Here is a 26349-nt window from a genome sequence, read left to right as displayed (position 1 = left end):
CAGAGCCAATGCACTCCCAGAAACTCTGTTTCTTCCTATTTAACTCCCTCAATACCTTTTGAAAACATTAAGGTTCTGAAGGGATATGTGTTTCTTCTCCCTCTACCATTATTTCCTCCTTTGAATTACTCAAATAATTTTTTTCCAGCTCTATAAAATCATTTTTAGGTAGTCTGATTGTTATGGCACTGAATATGTAAATTAATTTAGGTAGAATTGTCATTTTTATTATATTAGCTCGGCCTATCCATGAGCAATTGATATTTTGCCAATTATTTAGATCTGATTTGATTTGTGTGAAAAGTGTTTTGTAATTGTGTTCATAGATTTCCTGGGTTTGTCTTGGCAAGTAGACTCCCAAGTATTTTATATTGTCTATAGTTATTTTAAATGGAATTTCTCTTTCTATCTCTTGCTGCTGGACTTTGTTGGTCATATATAGAAATGCTGATGATTTATGTGGATTTATTTTATATCCTGCTACTTTGCTAAAGTTGTTAATTGTTTCAAGTAATTTTTTAGTTGATTCTCTAGGATTCTCTAAGTATACCATCATATCATCTGCAAAGAGTGATAGTTGTTTCCTCCTTTCCTATTCTAATTCCTTTAATTCCTTTTTCTTCTCTGATTGCTAAAGCTAATATTTCTAGTATAATATTAAATAATAGAGGTGAAAATGGACATCCCTGTTTCACCCCTGATTTTATTGGGAAGGCCTCTAATTTATCTCCATTGCATATAATGCTTGCTGATGGTTTTAGGTACATACTGCGTATTATTTTAAGGAAAGTTCCACCTATTCCTATGCTTTCTAGTGTTTTTATTAGGAATGGGTGCTGTATTTTGTCAAAAGCTTTCTCTGCATCTATTGAGATAATCATATGATTTTGGCTAGTTTTCTTACTGATGTGGTTGATCATGTTAGTAGTTTTCCTAATATTGAACCAGCCTTGAATTCCTGGTATAAATCTCACCTGGTCATAGTGTATTATCCTAGTTATCACTTTTTTTTTCCTTTCCTTTTCTTTTTTTTTTTTTTTAGTGAGGCAATTGGGGTTAAGTGACTTGCCCAGGGTCACACAGCTAGTAAGTGTTAAGTGTCTGAGACCTGATTTGAACTCAGGTACTCCTGACTCCAGGGCCTGTGTTCTATCCATTCTGCCACCGAGCTGCCCCCTATCCTGGTTATCACTTGCTGTAACCTCCTTGCTAATATATTATTTAAGATTTTTGTATCAATTAGGGAAATTGGTCTATAATTTTCTTTCTCTGTTTTGGCTCTGCCTTGTTTTGGTATCAACACCATATTTGTGTCATAAAAGGAATTTGGTAGAACTCCACCTATTTTTCCAAATAATTTGTATAATATTCGAATTAATTGTTCTTTAAATGTTTGGTAGAATTCATTTGTAAACCCATCTGGTCCTGGAGATTTTTTCTTAGGGAGTTCATTAATAGCTTGTTCAATGTCTTTTTCTAATATGGGCCCATTTAAGGATTTTATTTGCTCTTCAGTTAACCTGGGCAGTTTGTATTTTTGTAAATATTTATCCATTTCATTTAGATTGTCAAATTTATTGGCATACAGTTGGGCAAAGTAGTTCCTAATTATTGCTTTACTTACTACTTCATTGGTGGAAATTATTTAATGTTTTAACCTTTTTTAAAAAAATTATTTTATTTTTTAATCTTTTATTTTGTTCTAATTTCTGTCTCATGGAGTTATTGATTTCAGATTGGTCTATTCTAGTTTTAGGGAGCCTGTTACTTAGGTAAAATTTATCACTTTCTGTTCTAAGCTATTTATTCTAACAATTTTTTTTCTCCAGAATTTTAATTTCATTTAAAACTATTTTACTTCATTTCTTCTAAATATTCATGTTAATTTTTTTTTTGTCTTTACTTATGGAGTTACTTGTTCCTGGGAGTAGGGGGGTGGGGAGTGGATCTCTGCATCTACAATAATACTGGCTGATAATTTTTTTAAAATTTACTCTTCTCATTTGAGTTTCTGAAATGGGGTTTTATGCTGGGTCCAGGTTCCACCATATGATGTGTTTTTGGATAGAGTGGTTTTTCTCTGGGTTGTCTGGGTTCCTGTACTGTCCTCCAGTTCTTAGGGTTAGTCCCTCATGATCTTTGAGATTCAGAACTCTGGATCTTCAGGGCCTTATCAGGTATCTTGGGAAAAAAATCTAGGGACTTGGAAGTCCTTGGGTCTAAGGTATTCTGGTGTGAGCCCTGTTGCACTGTATTGATTACTGTAAGTCTTCTGAGCTTCCAAGGTCCTGATCTTAAAACTTTCACCCTGAGATTCTCTGGCCTGCTTGAAGCCTCCTTAGGGAGTCATCTGCCCTTTCCATCTTTGGACACAGAATCCATTAAGCTACATATTTCTTTTCTCTGGCTACTGGCTTGTTTGCCTATGTGATGTTAGCTTTGCTGGAGTCCCTAGGATTTCTGGCTGACTTTTTATGCACTCCTACTTTTTTAATGTAATACTGGGGAAAAAAAAACCACTTGGTGTAATTTCTTATTGGATTTCTTGATTTTTTATGGTTTAGTGGGAATTTCAGGTTTGGGGTAGAGATGGTATATGGGAGCTCATTGATATGACTCCCATTTTGATAGCCCTGGCTGGAAGTCATTTGCACTATTCTTCCTTTCCACTTGGGATTTAAATGGGTCTCTCAAAAATTAGACCATACATGCTATGCAGAAAATAATAGGCAATTTTAATTTATTAATTTATTTAGAATTTTCCCCTAAGTTACATGTATAAAGAAATTTTCACATCAATTTTTTTTATTACTCTTTTTTTTTTTTGCAGGGCAATGGGGGTTAAGTGACTTGCCCAGGGTCACACAGCTAGCACATTGATTTTTAAAACTTTGTGTTCCAAATTATCTTCCTCCCTCCCTCCCTCCCCACTCCTCCCTTAAGAAATCAAACAATTAAATATAAGTTATACTTGTGCAGTCATAAAAAACAAATAATAGGCAATTTTTTTCTTTTTCTTTTTTTTTTAGTGAGGCAATTGGGGTTAAGTGACTTGCCCAGGCTCACACAGCTAGTAAGTGTTAAGTGTCTGAGGCCGGATTTGAACTCAGGTACTCCTGACTCCGGGGCAATAATAGGCAATTTTGACATGAATAAGTCTACATGGTTTAACTGGAGACATCAAAGTTGGGAATGCAAAAAGAAATACAGCACCATCAAGGAAGAACACCAGGATAGCACCCATACCCTGACAAACTAGAGCAATAGATTCCAAAACAGAAATGGCAAAGACAAGAAAGGGATGCAACCTAGAGCCTTAATCACAAAACGTCTTCAGTCTGGAACAGGAAAAAAGAATTCATATTGGTCCTTTAAGATGCTACCCCTTGGACTTGGTACATCATTCCACCAACCTCTCCCAGTTGTCAGGCAAACTAGTAGGACTGATTGTCACTTCATATATAATGGAGCTCAAGGATGTTGAAGAGGGCAAGGATTTTGTTTTTTGGAGGGGGAGGTTTACACAGGCATTTCTTTTCTTTCTTTTTTTTTTTTTTTTTTTGGTGAGGCAATTGGGGTTAAGTGACTTGCCCAGGGTCACACAGCTAGTAAGTGTTAAGTACCTGATGCTGGATTTGAACTCAGGTCCTCCTGACTCCAGGGCCGGTGCTCTATTCAATGCGCCACCTAGCTGCCCCATGGCATTTCTGATTAATTCCTCACCTCTGATTTCACAGGCAGGATCACAGCACACTAGTATGGGAAATCAAAGTTTCAGGCATGGAAGTTTCCAGGAAAATAAGAGTCCAGAAAAAGATGAGGATGAGGTGAGGAAGGTCTATACACATAGCGTTAATTACAAGGTAGTTTGGGAAGGAAAGTACTAGGAATTAATATAAGACTGACAGAGGTAGCCTGAGTAGTATCCAGGAAGAGCTGAGCTGCATTTCATTTTACAAAGATGGAGCTTCTAGGCTACTATTCCTTAGCCACAAAACAAAATGCAGTTAGCAAGATACAGATTATATAATGCTATGATTTCTAAATTAATTTGGTCACAGAACAGTTTAGAGCTGGAACTATATTGTTAGAAACTATAAATGCTTGTTGAAGGGACATCCCTCTAGGTATAGGAGGATTGGGGTAATTTTGGAGCAAAATAGGGAAAATAATTTAGTTTTAATATCAGAAATCAATTTCCTCATTTATTAAGTGTTTTTATATATATGACTACATATTTAGTATATTATAGTCAGTGGGGGGAGGGGAAGTGGAAAGGATGCCAAACCCGAAGGCCAAAGAGATCTATGTTCAATTCCCAACTGCATCCCATTACTACCTGTTGGGCATTTCTAAATGTATGTTCTATTGGCATTTCAAACTCAACATGTTCAAAACAGAAATTATTATCTTTTCTTCCAAATTCACGCCTCTTCACAACTTCCTTATTTCAGTCTATAGCAATGTGGTCCTTCCAAGTCACCCAGTTTTACAACCTTAGAACCATCCTTGACTCTTCACCAATTACTCATTCCCCAATATTACTTACTCTTCACTCTCATTCACTCATCTGCATAGTAGTGTCAGTTGTACCTCCACAACATATCTTGCATCTACTTCTTTCTACTCACATAGCCACCATCCTAGCTCAGGCCCTCATCACGTCACAGATACATCTCTTTCCTGCATTATTGCTAGAGCCCCCTAGTTAGACTCCCCTTTTCAATCCATCTTCCATATAGCTGCCAAACTGAAATTTCCTTTTTTTTTTTGGTGGGGCAATGGGGGTTAAGTGACTTGCCCAGGGTCACACAGCCAGTAAGTGTCAAGTGTGTGAGGCCGGATTTGAACTCAGGAACTCCTGAATCCAGGGCTGGTGCTTTATCCACTGCGCCACCTAGCTGCCCCCCCCCAAACTGAAATTTCTAAAGTATAGAATTGATCATGTTGTTCCTTTACCTAAAAAAAGCTCTATTGTTCAGTTGTATGTGACTCTGTTTCTCCATTTGTGGTTTGCTATTTCCTTCTCCAATTCATTTTACAGATGAGGGAACAAAGGCAAACAAGACTAAGTTAAAAAGTTTAAAGGTTTAAACCTTTAACCAGGGTTAAAAGGTGTTTTGGTCTGGGAATTCACAAGGAAAGTGAGGAGGCAATTGATTAATAAATTGTGTCCACGGGGGCAGCTAGGTGGCGCAGTGGATAAAGCACCAGCTCTGGAGTCAGGAGTACCTGAGTTCAAATCCGGCCTCAGACACTTGACACTTACCAGCTATGTGACCCTGGGCAAGTCACTTAACCCCCATTGCCCCGCAAAAAACAAAAACAAAAAACAAATTGTGTCCAGAAGCAGTTGATTTGATTACTATTCAGACTCAAAATGAGGTGCTGACCAACATCACTTCCTTTATTTATTTATTTATTTATTTATTTATTTGTTTGTTTGTTTGTTTGTTTGTTTATTTATTTATTTATTTATTTATTCATTCATTCATTCATTCATTTATTTATTTAATTTATTTATTTATTTATTCATTCATTCATTCATTCATTCATTTATTTATTTATTTGTTTATTTATCTACCTATTTCTTTCTTTCTTCCTTTCTTTCTTTCTTTTTGAGGAGTGATTAGGGTTAAATGACTTGCCCAGGGTCACACAGTTAGTAAGTGTCAAGTGTCTGAGGCTGGATTTGAACTCAGGTCCTCCTGAATCCAGGGCTGGTGCTTTATCCACTGTACCACCTAGCTGCTCCTAACCTTTGACATTGTTTCCGTTTTGCCAAGTCCTGAAATAAATAAAAGCCATGAATTGAAGAATAAAACCTCTTTAATTGAGATAACAGGGTAGCAAACTTGCCACCTTGGGGGATATCCAGAGGATTTCTCAACCAAAGAGACCCAGGAAAAAGTTTTTATAGTTTTAGGAGGAGTGGGGAGAAGGCAGTATGAGGTAGCAAGGCTTAGTCATAAGACTCCAATGCCCTTGGCAATCCAGGCAAAAAAGCCACTTCATTCTGACTGTTTTGCTTTTCATGCCATGAATCCCAATGGAAGGGAGTAAGAATATCAAGGGGGTAACCTGCTAGAGCTGGTTTTGTTTACCAAGAAAGATTCTGAGACAGGAGCTTGAAGATTCCAGGGTGGGGGCTTAAAGTGTGGCCCGGATCAATCTAACCACATTATCTAAAGGGTAGGAATGCAAGGACATTACTAGAATTTTGACTTTGTCAGGATGACTAAGAGGTTGAGGCACTCCATATTTAATCATTAATAAAAATTTTGTCATTTCCCACTTTGATTCCAAGAAGGTGGAGTCATTTCAATGAATCACTAACTAATATGACGTTCAATGGTATGGGGAGGGAAGAGAGATTGATCAGTGTAGATAGGAGCTTTGACAGGGGCAATCTCCAGGTAAGCAGATGTTACACAGCATAAAGGAACATAGGGAAGAAGTAAAAAAGGGAAGGATCTATTTCATGGGAAACAAAAAGAGAAGAATAACCCACTCCCATTTGTCCATATCTTAGGGCTTGGACATCTCATAAAGTTGTCTGTTTTCTGAGAACATCTCCTAATGCAGTCCTGTGGTCTCTCCTTTTAGGCTTTCTGGTATAGGTAGGATCTCAGAGGAGTTTCTAGAATTTCTTACTCTAAGATTCCAGAAGACTGATATTTGGCCTAGGCAGATATCTCTAAGAAGTTACAGGCAGGATGTAGTCCAATTTCCCAGGCAGAAACCTTGGAGTTTTCAAGGAATGAACATTCCAAGGAAACATTTAAGATCCTTTTAATAGCCACAGATCACAATAACCAGTATTTTTCATCATATCCTGGAAGATAGGAATACATAATTAATCAGATGCTTATCTGACCTTACTCATAGACTAAAGCTGGTTAAAGACTGATTTTTAAAAAATAGGAATAAAACCCTTTTTCTTTTGCTTAACTAAAATCAAATCACTGCACTTTAACCTAAGAATGGGGCTAGTCTCTGAAATCTTAAAACGACACCCTAATTCAGTTACCGATCTGCTGCAAACACAAGCACTCAATATTACTGGCTGTAATTTTTTTTGGTTTAAATAACATATTTACTTCGGTTTTTAAACAATTAAATCTATAACTAAAAGAATGAAAGAAGGGCAAACTTTTGTAATGATATTTCTAAATCAATGCATTATCAAATCGTTAGGCATTTTTCTTTAACACATTACAAATCACATAATGAGGTAACTTGGACCAGCCTTGACTCTTATTTCTTGAAGGGAAAGTACCATTTTTAAACTTGGAAGATTCACCACCTGGCTTTTAATTGACATTCAATTGACCAGACTAGGTAAATGCTTGTAGGTTTACAACAGAGTACAAGAAATGCTTTAGATATATGAGAATTGATAGAGCAGATCTGCTTGGGCTGGCTCTTCATAGTCTTGATGTGTTTTTGAGCTAGATTTTAAAATGCAATGTGAAGCTATTCACTATATATGTGTGTGTGTGTGTGTGTGTGTGTGTGTGTATGGGTGTGTATATATGTATACATATATACATATGGATAGAAAGAGAAGTTATTCAATCTTTAAAATTGGTGAAGGGATCACCAGGAGAAAGGGTAGGGTTGGGATCTCATCTTTCCTCCCATTCCTGACCATCCTTTCCTTTCTCATATTTCAGTCGACATATTATACTAACCAGGTTATTCTTTATAAGAATGTTTTTAACAAATGAGGAAACTAAAGGGGTCTAGCCTCACATAAAGTTTAGCACTTTTGCATAGCCCATTGTAAAAATCATTAGGATTCTTATCCTCCTCTTGTACTGTTTTTTTAAACTCTTGCTTCTCCCGGTGGAGAAAGATCAGAGGGTGAAAAAGGTTTGTATCAGTTAATAAAAGTCACATTAGCCTGATGAGAAAAAGGAAAAAGTTTAGTGAATCTTTCATTTTAATTTAAATTTAGCCAAAATTCTAGTTAGAAGTTTTTAATTCAATTTTAATTTATATTTAGCTGAAATTCCCTCCTGAGGGGCCATATGGCTTAAGATAGGTGAGAGGCTGTCAATCAATTTGAATTAAAGCTAAAAATTAATGGTACAGGACACAAGAACAGGGGCTACATATGGCGGTCTCCTTTCTCCTTAGCTATAAAATAATAAATCTGAATCTGTTATAAAAGTGAGTAGGAGTCTCATGTAATTTACAGTAAAATTTCTAAGAGACACCAATGCAAGTTATTTCTAAATTGATTACTACTTCACTTTCATTTGCAAAACTCCCAAGAATACAATTAAAATTTCTTTTTTAAAATAATAAACATTTTCATTTAAAGATTTAATTTCCAAATTCCATTTCTCCTTCCTTCCCTCCCCTCCACCAACCCTGAGGTAGTAAGTAATCAGACAAAGATTATACATGTGCAATTATGTAAAACAGTACCATATTACTCATTTTGTACAAGAAAACTTGAATAAAAGGAAAAAATGAAAGAAAGTGAAAAATAGCATGCTTCAGTCTGTGTTCCATAATTATCAGTTCTTTTTTGGGGGGTGGATAGTATGCTTTGTGATTGTCTTGGATAATTGTATTGCTGAGAATAGTTTTCATACAGTTCTTCATCAAACAATATTGCTGTCTCTGTGCACAACATTGTCCTGGTTCTGCTCACTTCATTATATATCAGTTCATATAAGTCTTTCCAGGCCTTTATGAAATCATCCTGCTTGTCATTTTTTATAGCACAATAATATTCCATCACCATCATAAACTACAGTTTGTTTAGCCATTTCTCAAATGATGGGCATTTCTTTGATTTCCAGTTCTTAGCCACCACAAAAAGAGCTGCTATAAATATTTTTGTACAAATAGTTCTTTTTCTCTTTTTGGGGATGTCTTTGGGATATAAACCTAGCAGTGGCTTTACTGGATCAAAGGGTGTGCACAGTTCTACAGCCCTTTGGGCAGAGTTCCAAATTGCTCTACAGGATGGTTGGATCAATTCACAACTCCACCAACAGTGGATTAGTGTCCCAGCTGTCCTACATCCCCTCCAACATCCAATATTTTCCTTTTTTGTTATATTTGCCACTCTGATAAATATGAGGTGATATCTCAGAGTTGTTTTAATTTTCATTTATCTCATCAATAATGATCTAGAGCATTCTTTTTTGTTTGTTTGGGGTTTTTTGCAAGGCAATGAGGGTTAAGTGACTTGTCCAGGGTCAAACAACTAGTAAATGTCAAGTGTCTGATGATGGATTTGAACTCAGGTCCTCCTGAATCCAGGGCCAGTGCTTTATCCACTGCACCACCTACCTGCCCCATGAGCATTCTTTCATATGAATATAGATAGCTTTCTTTGTCTTAAAACTTCCTGGTCATATCCTTTGACCATTTATCAATTGGGGGATAATAAATTTGACTCCGTTCTCTATATATTTGAGAAATGAGGTCTTTATCAGAGACATTTCTTTCAAAAATTCTTTCCCAGTTTTCTGCTTCCCTTATAATCTTGGTTACATTAGTTTTGTTTGTGCAAAAAAATTTTAATTGTATATAATCAAAATTATCTATTTTACATTTTGTAAAAGCTTCTAATATTTTCTTTTTCTCTTGTCACCAAGATTGTTTTTTCTCTTGTAAAATTAGTAACTGTTTTTTTCTAGGAAGAGCTTGTTCTTATTGACCTTGATTCTAAGAGTGTTATTTTAATCCTTATGTTCCCAAACTGGACCAATTCTGGGAAGTAAAGGGGAACAAAGATCTTTTTGAAAGCTCAGAGCTTACAAGTGGTTAACAAGCATATGCACTATTACATTGACAAAGGCTCTGAGAGCAGAGAAACATACAAACAGACCAATAGGGTAGTGGACACACAAACAGAAAACATTCAAAGGAATGTGATAGTGACTTCAGGAAAAGGCTTATTTGATTTAAAAAATAGATAACTTGACAAAAAGAACACAGAGGTTCTTGAGTTTAAACCTTCACTATACTAAGCTCTTTGCCGAAGCTGGTATTTGAGAAAGCAGACATCCAGAAACATAAGACTGATAACAGATAGGAGCCTACTTTTGGTTTGAATTACTAGCTATCTTCAGTCATACATACATAAATACAAACACTATAAAAGGGCTGCTATAGCTTTGTGTGTGTGTGTGTGGGGGGGGGGGCAATGAGGGTTAAGCGACTTACCCAGGGTCACACAGATAAGTGTCTGAAGCCGGATTTGAACTCAGGCCCTCCTAATTCCAGTGTCAGTGCTTTATCCACTGCACCACCTAGCTGCTCCCTGCTGTAGCTTTTAAGAAAAAATTTAGGCATCCTTTCTTTTGGGATTCCGATTGGCCTAATCTTTCCTGGAGGAGAAATGTTTTAGGTCCAGCCTCCTTTCCTCCACTATCTTGGCTCACCCAAGGTCCAGCCTCCTTCTTTGCAATTTTGCTAACTGATTGCCAATATTCCAAAAACTTACTTGGCAAAGACATTTGACAGACTACAGTACCTTTTGGGGTCAGGTAAAGTGGACCCCAAATTGATTGTCCATTGGTCTTTTTGCCAATTCTCAATTAAAGAGGCAACTCAGACTCAACCAAAAGATGTATGAGTCAAGATTCAAGCATGATTATGTGCTCACCAGGTACAGGGGGGAGGTAGCTTGGAGATAAGGCACAAGGGGCCTATGCTGGTACTGGGGCACACAGAAACTCACTCCTGGCACCATGGAAGATATAATCTTTGATGAATCCTACCTCTATTTAATATCAAGTCCCACTGTCAGCCCAAAGACTTTATTTCCACAGAAGGTGGAAAACTTCTCAGACTCAGAAGGGAGTGTTATTAAACTTCACTTCCTTTAATTTAAGTGACATTGTTTTAGTCTTGTGAAGTCCTGAAATAAATCAACTCCATGAGTTGAAAAATAAAGCCTCTTTAATTGGGATAACAGGGTAACAAACCTACCACCTTAGGGGATGTCCCAACCAAAGAGACCAGGAAAAAATTTTTAGAGTTTTAGGAGGGGAGAAGGAGGAGACAGTACGAGGTAACAAGGCCTGGTCATGAGATCCAAGTGTCCCTTAGCAATCTGGGCAAGGAAAGCCACTTCATTCTGGCTGTTTTGCCCTTCATGCCATGAATTCCAATGGAAGGGGATAAGAATGTTAAAGTGGCAATCTGACTGAAGCTGGTTTTGTTTACCAGAAAAGACTCTGAGATGGGAGCTTGAAGATTCCAGGGTGGAGGCTTAAGGTTTGACTCAGCTCAAACCAATCTATCTGGAGGGTAGGAATGTAAGGACATTACTGGAATTTTGACCTTGTCAGGATAACTAAGAGGTTGAGGCAGTCCATATTTCAATAATTATTAACAATTTTCTGTCTTTATATTAACAATGATATTAATAATTTTGTTTGGAAACATAGGATTTAGAGCTGGAAAGAAGCTTAGACTTTTCTTTCTTTCTTTCTTTCTTTCTTGGTGGGGCAATAAGGGTTAAGTGACTTGCCCAGGGTCACACAGCTAGTAAGTGTCAAGTGTCTGAGGCTGCATTTGAACACAGGTCCTCCTGAATCCAGGGCAGGTGCTTTATCCATTGTGCCACCTAGCTGCCCTGGAAAGAACCTTAGAAGTCACCTTCTAATTCACCTCTTTAATTTATTTGACACTTGAAATACCAGTGAATGTCCCTGGGGAAGGTAGAGTTGTCTGACTAGTATCTGATCTTTTTTTCCACTCCCTTCAGGAAAGGGGTAGAGTTGATTTAGGGTATGAGCTTTTCTTTGACTCCTCCCAAACCACTTCCTCTCTAAGGTTTAGAGCAACCTTATGATTTTATAACAGCTTAAATTTAGCCTAAGGGAAATATAATGAACCTCAGGTCCATATGGCCTCCTTCTTTGCTGTTTCATGGAGTTTATGTCAAATGAGAGGTTACTAGTATAGTCACAATAGGTAGAAAAATCCCTAACATTCAGACAGCAGACTTGCTCTCCGCCTTAATTTAAATTAAGTGGGTGACTAGGTGACGTAGGAGATAAAGTGCTGGGCCTGGAGTCAAGAAGACTCATCTTCTTGAGTTCAAATCTGTCCTTACGATACTAGCTGTGTGACCCTGGACAAGTCACTTAACCCTGCCTCAGTTTCCTCATCTGTGAAATAATCTGGAGAAGGAAATGGCAAACCCCTTTAGTTTGAACTCAGGTCCTCTGAATTCAGCGCAGGTGCTTTATCCACTATGCCACCTAGTTGCCCCCTAATTCATTACTTTTAAGGAAACAGTGAAATAAATATAAGGCTAGGTAAGATACTTTACATATATTTAACATCCTATCCAATGTATATTGATACCCTTGTCCTTCAGTGGCATTGTCAATAGTCAATAATTCTGCCTGATACATCAAGGTGATATGGGATGGGTTTAGGGACAAATTGATCATGAGTCATCCCAAAAGAATTAGTGACTCCTTTTCCCAAGTTTTATTGCAATACTATGAGTGACCACAAGGAGGGCACCATGGAGGTGTCTCGCTTAGGGAAAGGAAAGACAGCCATATTTATAGTATGGATAAATTGATTATGTCTTATTATAATAATTTCCACCTTAGGGAGTTACAGGGGAGGGTTTATACTAAGTTGGAGTTCCTGGGGGCTTGAGCCAACCTCTGAAGTGGGTACTTTTTTCCATGGAGGTGTGTTTTTGGGGTTTACATGTCATAAGGTGAATCTGGGGACAAATTTGGCCTTTTCTGTGCATGTCACCTTTTCATTCCCATGCCTAGTTTCAAAATACTTGCATTTATCAGTAAGAATTTCTATACCCTGTCTGTGTATCATTGTTGTAGTTAAGGTCTCTATGACCTGCCTCTTTATGTTCTTATTATGAGTGGTGATTAATGTGGGTAACAAGAGCCTAGGCCCTGATTTGTATTAATGAAGGCCCAAATCTCAAGTTATTCATTAATCCCTTTCAGAGTTGGGGTCTGTAAGTTGTAGCCCCTCTTGGAGTTCAGATATAAATTAGAGCTTGGGTCTTAGGTCCTTATAATTTGGCATGAAAATTGAAAGCAATTTCACATCAGTGCATGTACAAATTACTTATATATGGGGATGAAATTAATTCTCATCTTCAGTGGTCTAGTTGTTCTGTTACTTGAATGTCAGTTTGTTAATTGCAAAAAAACCCCCCAAAAAACAAAAAAAAACCCCAACAAACCAAAACAACAACAACAACAAAACCAAAACCAAAACCAAAAACAACCCCAAGCATTTGAGAATGCAGTCAATTGGAAAACTTCACAACAGGTTGCATGGTCTAGGAAGGCACATATGGTGGTAATTGCATTTATTCACTCTTATGTATATCCCTGACTCAAATGTCTGGATCATTGCCTTATATGTTTGTATATATATTTTATTTACTGATATTCACTACTCTTTTTTTTTTTTTTTTTTTGCGGGGCAATGGGGTTAAGTGACTTGCCCAGGATCACACAGCTAGCAAGTGTCAAGTGTCTGAGGCCAGATTTGAACTAACGTACTCCTGAATCCAGGGCCGGTGCTTTATCCACTGCGCCACCTAGCCGCCCCCAATATTCATCACTCTGGAAAAAAAAATGTAGTTTTTTTGTTGACTCATTCGATACATGAAAATCCTCAAAGGCAGTTTCTGGGTAATTAATAAATCAGTTTGTTAGTTAGGCTAGCCTATAACTAATAAATTGGTGGTCAGTGGTTTCTCTTGGTAACCACAGATTGCAAGGGAAGCTCTGAATCATCTTAAATACCTTCTGAAAGTGAATTCCCCTGACAAGTAAAACTCAATCCTGATTGGTGGACATTTAATGAGGAAGTAGGCCTAAAGTCTTCAGCTCCTGCTGCTGAAAACATGGTTTGATGATGAAGCTCAGAAACCTCAAGTCATGTGCTGTTTCCATCTAGAACTCTCTAGTTAGTTTTCCTTCATGAGCTGAGTTGCTTTAAACTCTAATGGAAGAGATCAAGGACAGGAAGTTCTTCCAGGCAAAGGCTTACCCTAGATTAGATTCTGTTAATGGTGTAAAAAGAAATTAGATTTCCCAGTTCGGTGGGGTCCCATCCAACCTAGTTGATGAGCATTTGCCTTGGAGAGCTAGGGGAAATCTTTTTACTCGGCCATACCCTTCAGAGACTCATTGACCTTTTTAGAAGTTGGGCCTTAACAGAAATAAAAGAAAAAGGGTAGATCACAAATTAATAATTAGTTATTAATATAATAGAATAATATTAATTTACCTCATTCATTAATCAGTCATAGGATTGTGAGTTAGAAGGGTCCTGGAAGATCATCTATTCCAGTCCAACTGTATCATTTTTCAGAGGAAGAAATGGAGGCTTATGGTGCTATGGTGTAGAGAAAATTTTAGTGAAGGCCAATAAATTAAACAAACAGGATGTAGTTAAGCAGCAAGTAGTAAGAATTAGAATCTTAATTCAGGCCTTACTTTGTTTGGTCAATGAAGAAAACTCAGGAAAAGAAAGATAAAAGTATTTTATTATTACACCAAGGCATCAAGTAATTGAAGTGTGGCCGGTGCAGCTTTGATTGTTGTTGTTTCATCAGTTAGTCATATCTGACTCTCCCTGAGGCCTGAACTTTAGGATGTATTTGAATAATTATTGCATAAGGGTAGAAGTGTGTGTGGGGGTATTCCCTGTCCAAAAGCCCACTTTACAATAGGGCATTTTTTCCTAACAAACATATGACTAAGTAGGAAAAATAGGAGAAAAATTAAGTTGTCTCTTTAGTTATTAAGATGTTGACCCAGAAAATGTGCAGATGTTGCAAAATGCTACATTTTTCTCAGCTTTCCATTTAAGGATGCAAGCTAGTATGATGGAAATAGCACTGGATTTGAAGTCAGAATACTTGGGTTTGAATTCTATCTCTGCACTCTTTAGTTGTATGACTTTGGGAAAGTTACCCTCTCTGGGTCTTTGAATTGGGCTAAATGATATCTCAGGTTCTTTTCAAGATATAATTCTAATTCAACCAAGAGTTATCAAGGGTTCACCATTGTACTGCTTAAAGAGTCCCGAGTGACTGGGTAGTATCATAAAGGAAAAGAGACATAGGGAAGAACATTACTTTGGGAGGGGAGGGGAGAGATATTGAGTCCATTTTGGATTGACTGAGCTTGAAGTACTGGAGAACCTTCAGGATGCAGTTAGCCAGCAAATAATAAGAATATGGGACTGAAGCAGCAGGGATAATTGGGGTATGGGAGTGGTGGTGGTAGAGATATAGATCTGGTAGTGAAGATTGAATAATTGATATAACAGAGAATATAGATAGAACCTTTGAAACATCAAAAATTTATAGACCTCCAAGAACTATCTTTGAAAACAGCAGCATGAAAAGGTCCAAAACTTAGGACAGTGCCCCACCCCCCACCATGGTGAGCAGAGTTCAACTTTAACATGAAGTTCAAAGTCAATAAATAGGCTGGAAAAAATAAGCAAATGACAAAAAAAGAACCTGACTATAAAAATCTAAGATCAGGAAGACCAAAACATAAACTTAGAAGACAACAATGTGAAAATAGCTACAAAGCCTCAAAGAAAAATGCTAATTGGACCCAACTACAACAAGAATTCCTGATAGAGTTAAATAAAGAGATGACAGTGGTAGAGGAAAAACTGGGAAAATAAATAAAAATGATGCAAGAAAATTATGAAAAGCAAATTAACAACTTGGTAAAGGAAGAAAAAAAATACTGAAGAAAATACCTTAAAAACCAGAATTGGTCCAATGGTAAAAGAAGCACAAAAAATTCAGTGAAGAGAACTCAAGAAGAATAGCCCAAATTGAAAAGGAGGTACTGTTACATTTGAAAATGAAGGTAAACTGAGAAACATTGATCTGGGTATGATAATGTATTAGACTAGCAGTAACAGACAAATTGGGTTACTGTCCTCTCTTTTTTTTTTCTTTTTCTTTTTTTTTTTTTTTTAGTGAGGCAATTGGGGTTAAGTGACTTGCCCAGGGTCACACAGCTAGTTAAGTGTTAAGTGTCTGAGACCGGATTTGAACTCAGGTACTCCTGATTCCAGGGCCGGTGCTCTATCCACTGCGCCATCTAGCTGCCCCACTGTCCTCTCTTAATGACCAAAGACTCTGAGGTAGGGTTCACCAGCCTTATATAGTATTGGCGAGTACAGAGTTAGGTAGGTAGGGAAGACAATATAATTGGTTACAGGGTAGACAACATTTTAGGGGGTGGGAACGATGTGATTGGTTATTTTATTTTATTTTATTTTTTTGGTGAGGCATTTAGGATTAAGTGATTTGCCCAGGGTCACACAGCTAGTAAGTGTCAAGTGTCTGAGGCCGGATTTGAACTCAGGTCCTCCTGACTCCAGGGCTGGTGCTCTAGCCACTGCGCCACCTAGCTGCCCTGATTGGTTATTTTAAAGAAAGTAAGTTGGGGCTAGTGACTACCCCTATCTAACAATTAAGAAATGATCATTGTTTTATGCGACCCATCAACATTTTGCAGGTTTTGCTAACAGTTATGAGTTGGTAAACTGACTACCTGGTACCTAGAAGGGTTTGTTAGGGAGATAAGAATTTTTACAAAAATAACCAAAGATGGGGCAGCTAGGTAGCACAGTGGATAAAGCACTGGCCCTAGATTCAGGAGGACCTGAGTTCAAATCCAGCTTCAGACACTTGACACTTACTATCTGGGCAAGTCACTTAACCCCATTGCCCCGCAAACAAAACAAAACAAAACAAAATAAAACAAAGATAACCAAAGATGGACTATAACTCAGAGGAAAAACTGACACAGGGATAGAGAAATGTGGACTGAGCAATTATTCTAAGTGGAGCAGTGATACAGAATAGGGTCAATTAAAGAATAGAATCAATTGTTAAATGATACAGAATAATGTTAACTTCCTCAGCTCAAAAATTCACTGCAGAAAAGAACTCCTTAAAAGGCAGAATTGGCCAAATTTAAAGAGGTACAAAAGCTCATTGAAGAAAGAAAAGAACTCCTTAAAAAATTAGTATTGAGCAAATCAAAGTTAATGATTCCATGAGATAGCAAGAAAAAATATAACAAAATCAAAAGAATGAAAAGATAGAAGAAAATGTGAAATATCTCATTAGAAAAATAACTGACTTTAAAAATAGATCAAGTAGAGAATTACTGGGTTACCTGAATGCCCTGATAAAAAAAGACTCTAGAAATCATATTTCAAGAAATTATCAAGGAAAACTGCACTGATTTCTTAGATCTAGAGGTAAAACAGAAATTTAAAGGATGATCACCTCCTGAAAGAGATCCCAAAATGAAAGCTCCCAGGAATATTGTAGGCAAATTCCAGAGCTCCCAGAACAAGGAGAAAATATTACAGTCAGAAAGAAACAATTCTAATATCATGGAGCCACAGTCAGAATTACATAGCTTACATGTTTTTTGTTTTGTTTTTTTGTTTTTTTGGTGTGTTTTTTTTTTGGTGAGGCCGTTGGGGTTAAGTGACTTGTCCAGAGTCACTAGTAAGTGTCAAGTGTCTAAGGTTGGATTTGAACTCAGGTCCTCCTGAATCCAAGGCCAGTGCTTTATCCACTGCACTACCTAGCTGCCCCACATAGTTTACATGTTAAAGGAGTGGAGCTCTTGAAATTTAATATTCTGGAAGGCAAAGGAGCTAGGATTACAGCCAAAAATAACCTACCCAGAAAAACTGCGTTTAATCATTCAGGGGTGAAATGGATATTTAATGAAATAGAAGACTTTAAGTCATTCTGAAATAAAAGATCAGAGCTGAATAAAAAAAAGATCTTCAAATACAAGACTCAAGAGAAGTATAAAAAGGTAAACACAAAAGAGAAATCATAAGGGACTCAATAAGGTTCAACTGTTTACATTTTTATATGGGAAGATGCTACATGTAACTCCTAAGAACTTCATCAATTCAAAGGAGTTTATATAGATAGAAAACATAGATGTGAGTTCATTATATGAAAATGATCTCCAAAAAAAAATGAAGTGGTGAAAAAGACGGATGCAGTGGGAGAAAGGGGGAGAGGGAGATTGGGGAAATTTTTCTCTTATAAAAGATGCATACAAGGAAAAACTTTTATCGGGTAGGAGGAAATTCTGGGGTGTGAGGCAATGTGTGAACCTCACTCTCATTGGAATTGGTTTAAAGAGGGAAGAGTATGTACACTCAATTGTGCGTTTAAAAATTTATCTTTCCCAATAGTGAAATAGGGGAAGGAGATAAGAGAAAAGGGGAGATGATAAAGGGGAGAGCAAAAACAAAACAGACTTTTGATAAGAGGTAGGATAAAGGGGCAGCTAGGTGGCGCAGTGGATAGAGCACTGGCCCTGGAGTCAGGAGTACCTGAGTTCAAATCTGGCCTCAGACACTTAACACTTACTCACTAAAAAAAAAGAGGTAGGATAAAAAGAGAGAGAGAGGGATAAAAAGAAGAAAATGGAATGGAGGGAAATGCATAATCATAACTGTGAATGTGAATATGATAAGATCATCCACAGAATGGAAGCAGATAGCAGAATGGATTAGAAACCAAAATCTAACAATATATTGTTTACAAGAGACACAAATGAAATACACAGCATTAAAATAAAGGGCTGGAGCAGAATATAATATGCTTCAGCTAAACCTAAAAAAGTGAGGGGTAGCAATCATGAATACTTCAGTATTTCTATTTTTCCACATCCTCTCCAGATTTTGTCATTTTTGATAGGTGTGAGGTGGTATATCAGAGTTGTTTCATTTGCCTTTCTCTCATCAGTAGTAATTTAAAGCATTTTTTCACATGACTATAGATAGCTTAGATTTCTTCTTCTGAAAAATACATGTTCATATCCCTTGACCACTTATCAATTGGGAAATGGCTTTTATTTTTATAAATTTGTCTTTGTTTCTCATATATTTCAGAAATAGGGCCTTTATCAGAGAAACCTGCTGTTAATGTTTTTATAGTACTTCATTGTTTATGGTACCTTTTAGCAAAATATAATTTCCCTGATTATCTGATTGTACTGTGGGAAATGATGAGGGGAGTCGTTTCAGAAAAACATAGGAGGACCTATATGAACTGATGCAACATGAAGAACCAGAAGATCATTGTGCACAGTAACAGCAATGTTGTAATGATAATCAACTGTGAAAGACTTATCTACTCTTAGCTAATCTGATCCAAGACAGTTCCAAAGGACTTATGGTGAAAATATGTTCTCCACCTCCAGAGAGAGAGAACTGATGAACTCTGAATGCAAACTGAAGTATTATTTTCTCCTTTTATTTTCCTTGCTTTTTCATGATATGCCTAATATGGAATTATGTTTTATATGATTCCACATGTAAAATTAATTGATATCATATTTCTTGCCTTCTCGGTGCGTGAGAGAGTTGGCAGGGGGTGGGGGTGGGGTTTGGGGCATGGAGAGAATTTGAATCTCAAAATTTAAAAAGAAAATATTTAAAATAAATAATAAATAATTGAAACTTTTAAAGAGAAATGAACAGATGAATCGAGTGCTTTTCCAATAGAATATTTTTTAAGTATTTAGTAATATTAAGGAGAAAAGGTAAAAGTATCATAATGATACTCATCAAATTTGTAAATTTCCTTAAAAATAAAAACAATTCTTTTAAAAAAGTGAGGCAATTGGGGTTAAGTGACTTGCCCAGGGTCACACAGCTAGTAAGTGTTAGGTGTCTGAGGCTGGATTTGAATTCAGGAACTCCTGACTCCAGGGCCGGTGCTCTATCCACTGTGCCACCTAGCTGCCCCAAAACAAGATTTTAAAAAGCTTCTTCTTTGGTGATATACACCTACTGTTTCCAAAGAGTTTTTCTCCCTCACTGATTTTAGTGCCTTTTTTGTTGCTGTTTTGATTCTAGTCATTGAACTGGATGAAAATAATGGACTTTTGCTATTGGAACTGAATCCTCCTAACCCTTGGGATGCAGACCCTCATCCTCCTGAGGACTTAGATTTTGGAGAGGTGCAGGTAAAGATAATGATTATGATGATGATGACAACAATTTCTAGAGTGTCTTAAAGGTTGCAAAGTGCCTTACATATATTATCTATTTCGGCCTCACAATCCCTCTGTAAAATATTAAGTTCAAAGAGCTTTAGGTGATTTTCTCATGGGCACACAAACAATAAGTCTCAAAGGTAGAATGTGAACCTAGTTCTTCCTAACTTCATATCCATTCACTCTGCTATACCATTCTGACTCTCTTTATATCCAGACTTATTAAATTCACCAACGTTCAAGAAACATATATTAGATAACCAGTACATGCCAAGCACTGTATAAGGTGTGTGTGTGTGTATGTGTGTGTGTGTGTGTGTGTGTGTTGGGGGGCGGGGTGTGTATTCAGGGGTAGAATAATAAATTTAGATAAAACACAGACCCCTGTCCATATGCATGAATAATTGTCATGTAGGAGAAAGGAAACAGGTACACAAAACTTTTTCTGGGCTCTACATCTACTTTCATTCCTTAAGTTTAATAAACAGTATTCCTAGCCACTAACTTGACCATATTCCCAAATAAAAACCAGTTTCTGAGAATTCTTATGTTCATGTAGATGGTTACAGTTTCCACCCACTGAAAGAGAGTTTCAACAAGTGCCACGCTTTCTGTGGTTCTCAGAGATCACACAACCTTTCCCCCCCAACTCTACTTCTTTCTGTGTGGTTTGAGTTATAAATCTAAAGAATGTGGTTAGTGTAGATTTAACCAATCAAAATTGCTTTGAGCTCCCATTTAATCCAGAAATTCTGTTTCCTCCCTAAATATGTTATATTTTGGGGTAGCTAGGTGGTGCGGTGGATAAAGCACAGGCCCTGGATTCAGAAGACCTGAGTTCAAATTTGACCTCAGACACTTGACACTTACTAGCTGTGTAACTCTGGCCAAGTCACTTAACTCTAATTGCCCTGCAAAAACAAACAAAAATATGTTATGTTTCATTGATCCCTGGTCATATGACAGACTACGTTTAACCATATGCAATATTTTTAACTCTTTGGCATATAACTAGTAAGAAGAATACACTATCTAGTCATGCCTCCAGCTTATCCCAGACTTAGGCAGACTTTAACTAGTTTATTACTATGGTTCCAAACCTAGGAGATGTAGGACATATTCATTCTCATCCCTAGGATAAAGCTCTAGATCCTGAATCTGACTGACTTTGTAGCCCTGAGATGAGGCTTCATCAGAACCCCTGATATAGGTAGAAGCTCCTGCGATTGTTTTGTTTTCCTGCTGCTTGCTCTGCTAGGGCCATCCCTCCAACCTCTCCTGCCTTGCTATTAATCTCTTGAATCAACACTAACCCAGAGACATCACATTCTTATTAATACAATATGATATATGATCTTACTAATATGTTACTTCTATATTTTTAAAAATTTATTTATCTATCTGTCAATTTATTCATTCATTCACCCATTTATTTATTAATTTACTTTTCATTCATTCATTTATTTATTTGTTTATTTTTGCTTATATGTTTTTTTTTCTTTATTTTTCTTTATTTTTTTCACGGGGCAATGAGGATTAAGTGACTTGCCTAGGGTCACACAGCTAGTAAATGTCAAGTGTCCGAGGCCGGATTTGAACTCAGGTCCTCCTGAATCCAGGGCCGGTGCTTTATCCACTGTGCCACCTACCTGCCCCCGCTTAAATGTTTACCTAGCTTAAACCCCCCTGGGGGGTGGGGGCAGCTAGGTGGTGCAGTGGATAAAGCATTGGACCTGGATTCAGGAGGACCTGAGTTCAAATCTGGCCTCAGACACTTGACACTTAACTAGCTGTGTGACCCTGGGCAAGTCACTTAACCCTCATTGCCCTGCAAAAAACAAAAACAAAAACAAAAACAAAAACAAATCTATGTGGGGGAGAGAGAGAGAGAGAGAGAGAGAGAGAGAGAGAGAGAGAGAGAGAGAGAGAAAGCCGCCTCCACTTAGCAGGTCAGGCTATCAAAGAGAAAGAATCTGAGTCAGTTTGACTGGAAGCTCCCTGTGGAACAGGAAGAGGGGCGGTCCCCACACACAGCTCCAAGCTAATTGGCTGGTAGCATTCAAGTCCATTGATTTACATGACTTGAAGGCAGCCCCTGAATGGTGAGGCAACTTCTGGGACACCAGTTCGACTTCATGCTTTCTCAGCAAGGGGAAGGGCCCCTGGTACTCACATTACTTTTCCCTCTCAGTCTCAAAGTTTGCACTTGAAGGCTTGGAAACAAACTATCATAAATTCTCATACACTTTAACAGCAACTTCAAGTACCATAGAAATTCAAATAAGCATCTTAAGGAACAGACTTCTGCTACAGGTTGTAATTGGGATGGTGGGAATGGTGGTAGAGGGCTTCATAGTCAATGCTCCAGTGATGCAGGGAAAGGGTAGACTGCATTCTGGTAGTTTTTCCAAACACAAACTGCTCTCCACTCCAGGTAACTGGCATCATCCTGCTTAAGCAGGTCTCTGTCTTCATCTGTGTTCTACCATGCCATGACGTCTCAGCTCCATTTGCTTTCCTTGATTTCTGTTATGAGGGATGGGGAGTAGTGCTTAGTCTCCCTGTTTTTCTTTTTCTTTCTACATGGCTTCTCTGTGTCTCAGATAAGTGGCTTCACAGTGAAAGGAAATTTCTTCATAGGTCAATGACCCTGGAAAATTTGGGGAACTGAGTAAAATATATATACACAAATACTCTCTTCTAGCCCCACAATGGTAATATCTCTGGATAGTGGGTGAAGGAAGGGAATAACTACAGTATCCTGAAACTTCTTCCTTGTTCCCAGACTTATCACAATATTATCCCAAATGCTTATCACAAAATTTATTGCTATATTTCTGCTATATTATCTAAAAAGTGTAGCATACTATAGGTCAAGGGCAAAAATTCTATGCATCGTTGACAAATTTTGAAAATGGTATCCTTTGCGTGTAGCTGTCCCCCAGAGACTTTGAACCTTTAGCACATAGGATTTGATTTCTCTGTCTCTGTCTCTCTGTCTCTCTCTCTCTCTCTCTCACACACACACACACACACACACACACACACACACACACACACAGAACCTTTGTGCCTTTGTGCTATGGACAGTAGAACATTCTGACCTTAAAAATATGTTCCTTTCCAAACAATAATTTTTTTTAATTTAATTTTTAAAAAATTTTTTGGCGGGGCAATAAGGGTTAAGTGACTTGCCCAGGGTCACACAGCTAGTAAGTGTCAAGGGTCTGAGGCCGGATTTGAACTCAGGTCCTCCTGAATCCAGGGCTTTATCCACTGTGCCACTTAGCTGCCCCAATCATTTTTTTTTTAAAAAGATCTATCTTTTCCTTGCATTACACCCCAGGCAATTAGTTACTCTCTCTACTCCTAATTCTGGCTCTCCTAAAGCTTGTAGGTGGGGAATAAGGAAGTAAATGAAATTAATTAAGAAGTTGATATATCTATTGGTTTTATACCCAGATCACAAATATATGCTTTTTTCCCTTCTATATGTAGTCTTGGCTGGTAGGCCTTTTCTTCGGATTCCATTTTGACTTCCCAAGACTTTAATTTTCTATAAAAACTCCTTTTACCCAGTAACGTCACTACTAGGTCTGTATCCCAAAGAGATCATAAAAAAAGGGAAAAGGACCCACACGTGCAAAAATATTTATAACAGCTCTCTCTGTGGTGGCAAAGAATTGGAAATCTAGAGAATGTCCATCAATTGGGGAATGGCTGAACAAGTTGTGATATATTGTTCTATAAGAAATGATGAGGGGCAGCTAGATGGCGCAGTGGATAAGCACCGGCCCTGGATTCAGGAGTACCTGAGTTCAAATCCTGCCTCAGACACTTACTAGCTGTGTGACCCTGGGCAAGTCACTTAGCCCCAATTGCCTCACCAAAAAAAAAAAAAAAAAAAGATGAGCATGCAGATTTCAGAAATACCTGGAAAGACTTAAGTGGACTGATGCTAAATGAAGTGAGCAGAACCAGGAGGACACTGTATATAGTAACAGCAACATTGTGCAATTTACGATCAACTGTGATAGACTTAGCTCTTCTCAGGATTACAATGATCCAAGACAATTCCAGAGGACTCATGATGAAAAATGCTCTCCACATCCAGGAAAAAAGAACTGGGCAATCTGAATGCAGATGGAATCATACTGTTTCTACCTCATTTTGTTTGTTTTTTCTTCTTGGAGGTTTTCCCCTTTTGTTCTGATTCTTCTTTCACAGCATGACTAATGTAGAAATATATTTAATGTGATTGTACATATATAACCTATATCAGATTGCTTTCTGTCTTGGGGAGGGGGGAGGGAGGGAGGAAAATTTGGAACACAAAACCTTATGAAAACAAATGTTGAAAAACTATCTTTATAAGTAACTGGAAATAATAAAATACTTTTAAGATTAAAAATTTTTTTTTAAAGTGAATGGATAGGGGCAGTTAGGTGGCACAGTGGATAAAGCACCGGCCCTGGATTCAGGAGGACCTGAGTTCAAATCTGACCTCAGACACTTGACACTTACTAGCTGTGTGACCTTGGGCAAGTCACTTAACCCTCATTGCCTTGCAAAGAGAGAGAGAGAGAAAGAGAGAATGGACAACAGCAACAACAACAATTTAAAAAAAAACCTCCTCTTTTACTCGACTTTAAGGTTTCATCAGATCATACAAAGAAACATTGTTCACTAACATGCCACATATAGCAAGCTCAGCATGAAGTCATCCTTTGATGAGCAGTGAAGGTTAATCATTTTCATGTCTATTTTCTTTATTTTTCTAGATAACATATCTCACCCATGCCTGCATGGATCTCAAATTAGGAGATAAGAAAATGATATTTGACCCTTGGTTAACTGGTCCTGCCTTTGCTAGAGGATGGTGGCTGCTTCACGAGCCTCCCTCGGACTGGCTAGAGAGGCTGTGCCAAGCAGATCTCATTTACATCAGTCACATGCACTCTGATCACTTGAGGTAATCCTGGAAGACAGTAGAAAAGTTAACCTGTCAGTTATTTATGCAGCTGGTACACACTTTCAATGAGATTCATCTCAGATGAAGTGTAGATCCTGATAATGAAATCCTATATGTGTGTGTCAGCATTATGCTTTTTCACAATGATTTTATATATGTTTTCCTTCTGAGACTGAGATTTTGAGGAAGGACAGGTGAGGTATGTCTAGTGCAGTTGAAAGCCTTCCACTTCTTGATTCAAAGGACCTCAGATCAAATCTAACTACAAATAGCAACTACTTGTGTGACCTTGGGCAAATCAGTTAATCTCTCTGGGTCTGTGAAGATAATTGTGATACTTGTACTCAATTTAGTCAGTATTTACTCAGATCGTTGTGTTTTGGTGGGTTATCAGTGATTGTACTGGTGATTATATTATTATTGATTTATAGTATTAGGCCTGTTATAAGATTATATCATGCATTGCCTTTCCACCCCCTGATTGTACCATACAGCTTGTGGAAAATCCCTGTTGACCAAATACTAGTGGCCTGCTGGTGAGTGGAAGGCTCAAGATCTGACTGACTCGGTCTTATGACCTTTAGAAGTCCCCTGAATACTGTTGATCGGCCTCTAGTTGATGGTCTGTAGTGACTTATAGTGGGTGGCCTGTATATGATAGTGGATGACCTGTAGTTGGTCTGTGGAAACTTGCTGACAAAGTAGTTGTGGTTAAATGGACATTGGCCTTAGCCAATCATAAGAGTTTTCTACTTCTGAAGATTAGCCAATCATAGGAGTTTTCTATGCTTTTGAAGGGACATCCCAAGGACTAGGGACTTCCCAAGATCTATAAAACCTTTTAGTCCATGCGTCCTTGGCTGAGAGGAAAGTCTTAGATCCAATTGCTTAGGGACCACTGGTCTCCCTAATAAATTGATCATGTTCTAAGCTCTGCCTCATTTGCTTTTTGTCACAGATTGGAATTTTGTGACCTACAGGTCTCAGTTTCCTTGTATGTAAAATTTAGGGTTGGACTATGGTTACTGAACTCACTTCTAGTTCTTTTTTATAATCTTATGGTCTGATGACCTTGTTCATCTCCCCATTATATTTTTTTCCTGGGAAATTGAAAAGCATTGAGAAGCATCAATCAATATCCATTGTTAGTGGGTTTTTAGATAGCTTAATAAAGATATGAGCATCAACCCACCCCTCATTTGATCCACTCCATCCCAATGAAAATAGGACAAGAAACCAAAGAGTACAGTAGTAGTAGAAAAGGACATATTTACTTTGGGAATGATTTATATATTGCTAAATAGAGGCCCTTCACTA

The 26349-nt window shown here is 37.7% G+C and overlaps 1 protein-coding gene across 1 annotated transcript in view; it reads left to right on the top strand.

Annotated features, from left to right (window-relative positions):
- Nucleotides 1-26349, top strand: part of LOC122734527 (cytidine monophosphate-N-acetylneuraminic acid hydroxylase-like) — a 106314-nt gene that overhangs the window by 28227 nt on the left and 51738 nt on the right. The window contains exons 5-6 of the mRNA XM_043975414.1: nucleotides 19921-20030; nucleotides 24842-25032. Coding sequence (XP_043831349.1) covers nucleotides 19921-20030; nucleotides 24842-25032 — 301 coding nt within the window. The remainder of the gene's footprint in view (nucleotides 1-19920; nucleotides 20031-24841; nucleotides 25033-26349) is intronic.

This window comes from Dromiciops gliroides, chromosome 1, assembly GCF_019393635.1.
Source record: "Dromiciops gliroides isolate mDroGli1 chromosome 1, mDroGli1.pri, whole genome shotgun sequence".
Taxonomy (NCBI): Eukaryota; Metazoa; Chordata; class Mammalia; order Microbiotheria; family Microbiotheriidae; genus Dromiciops; species Dromiciops gliroides.
The sequence above is the reverse complement of the archived record's forward strand: the minus strand, read 5'-3'. Positions and strand labels throughout refer to the sequence as shown.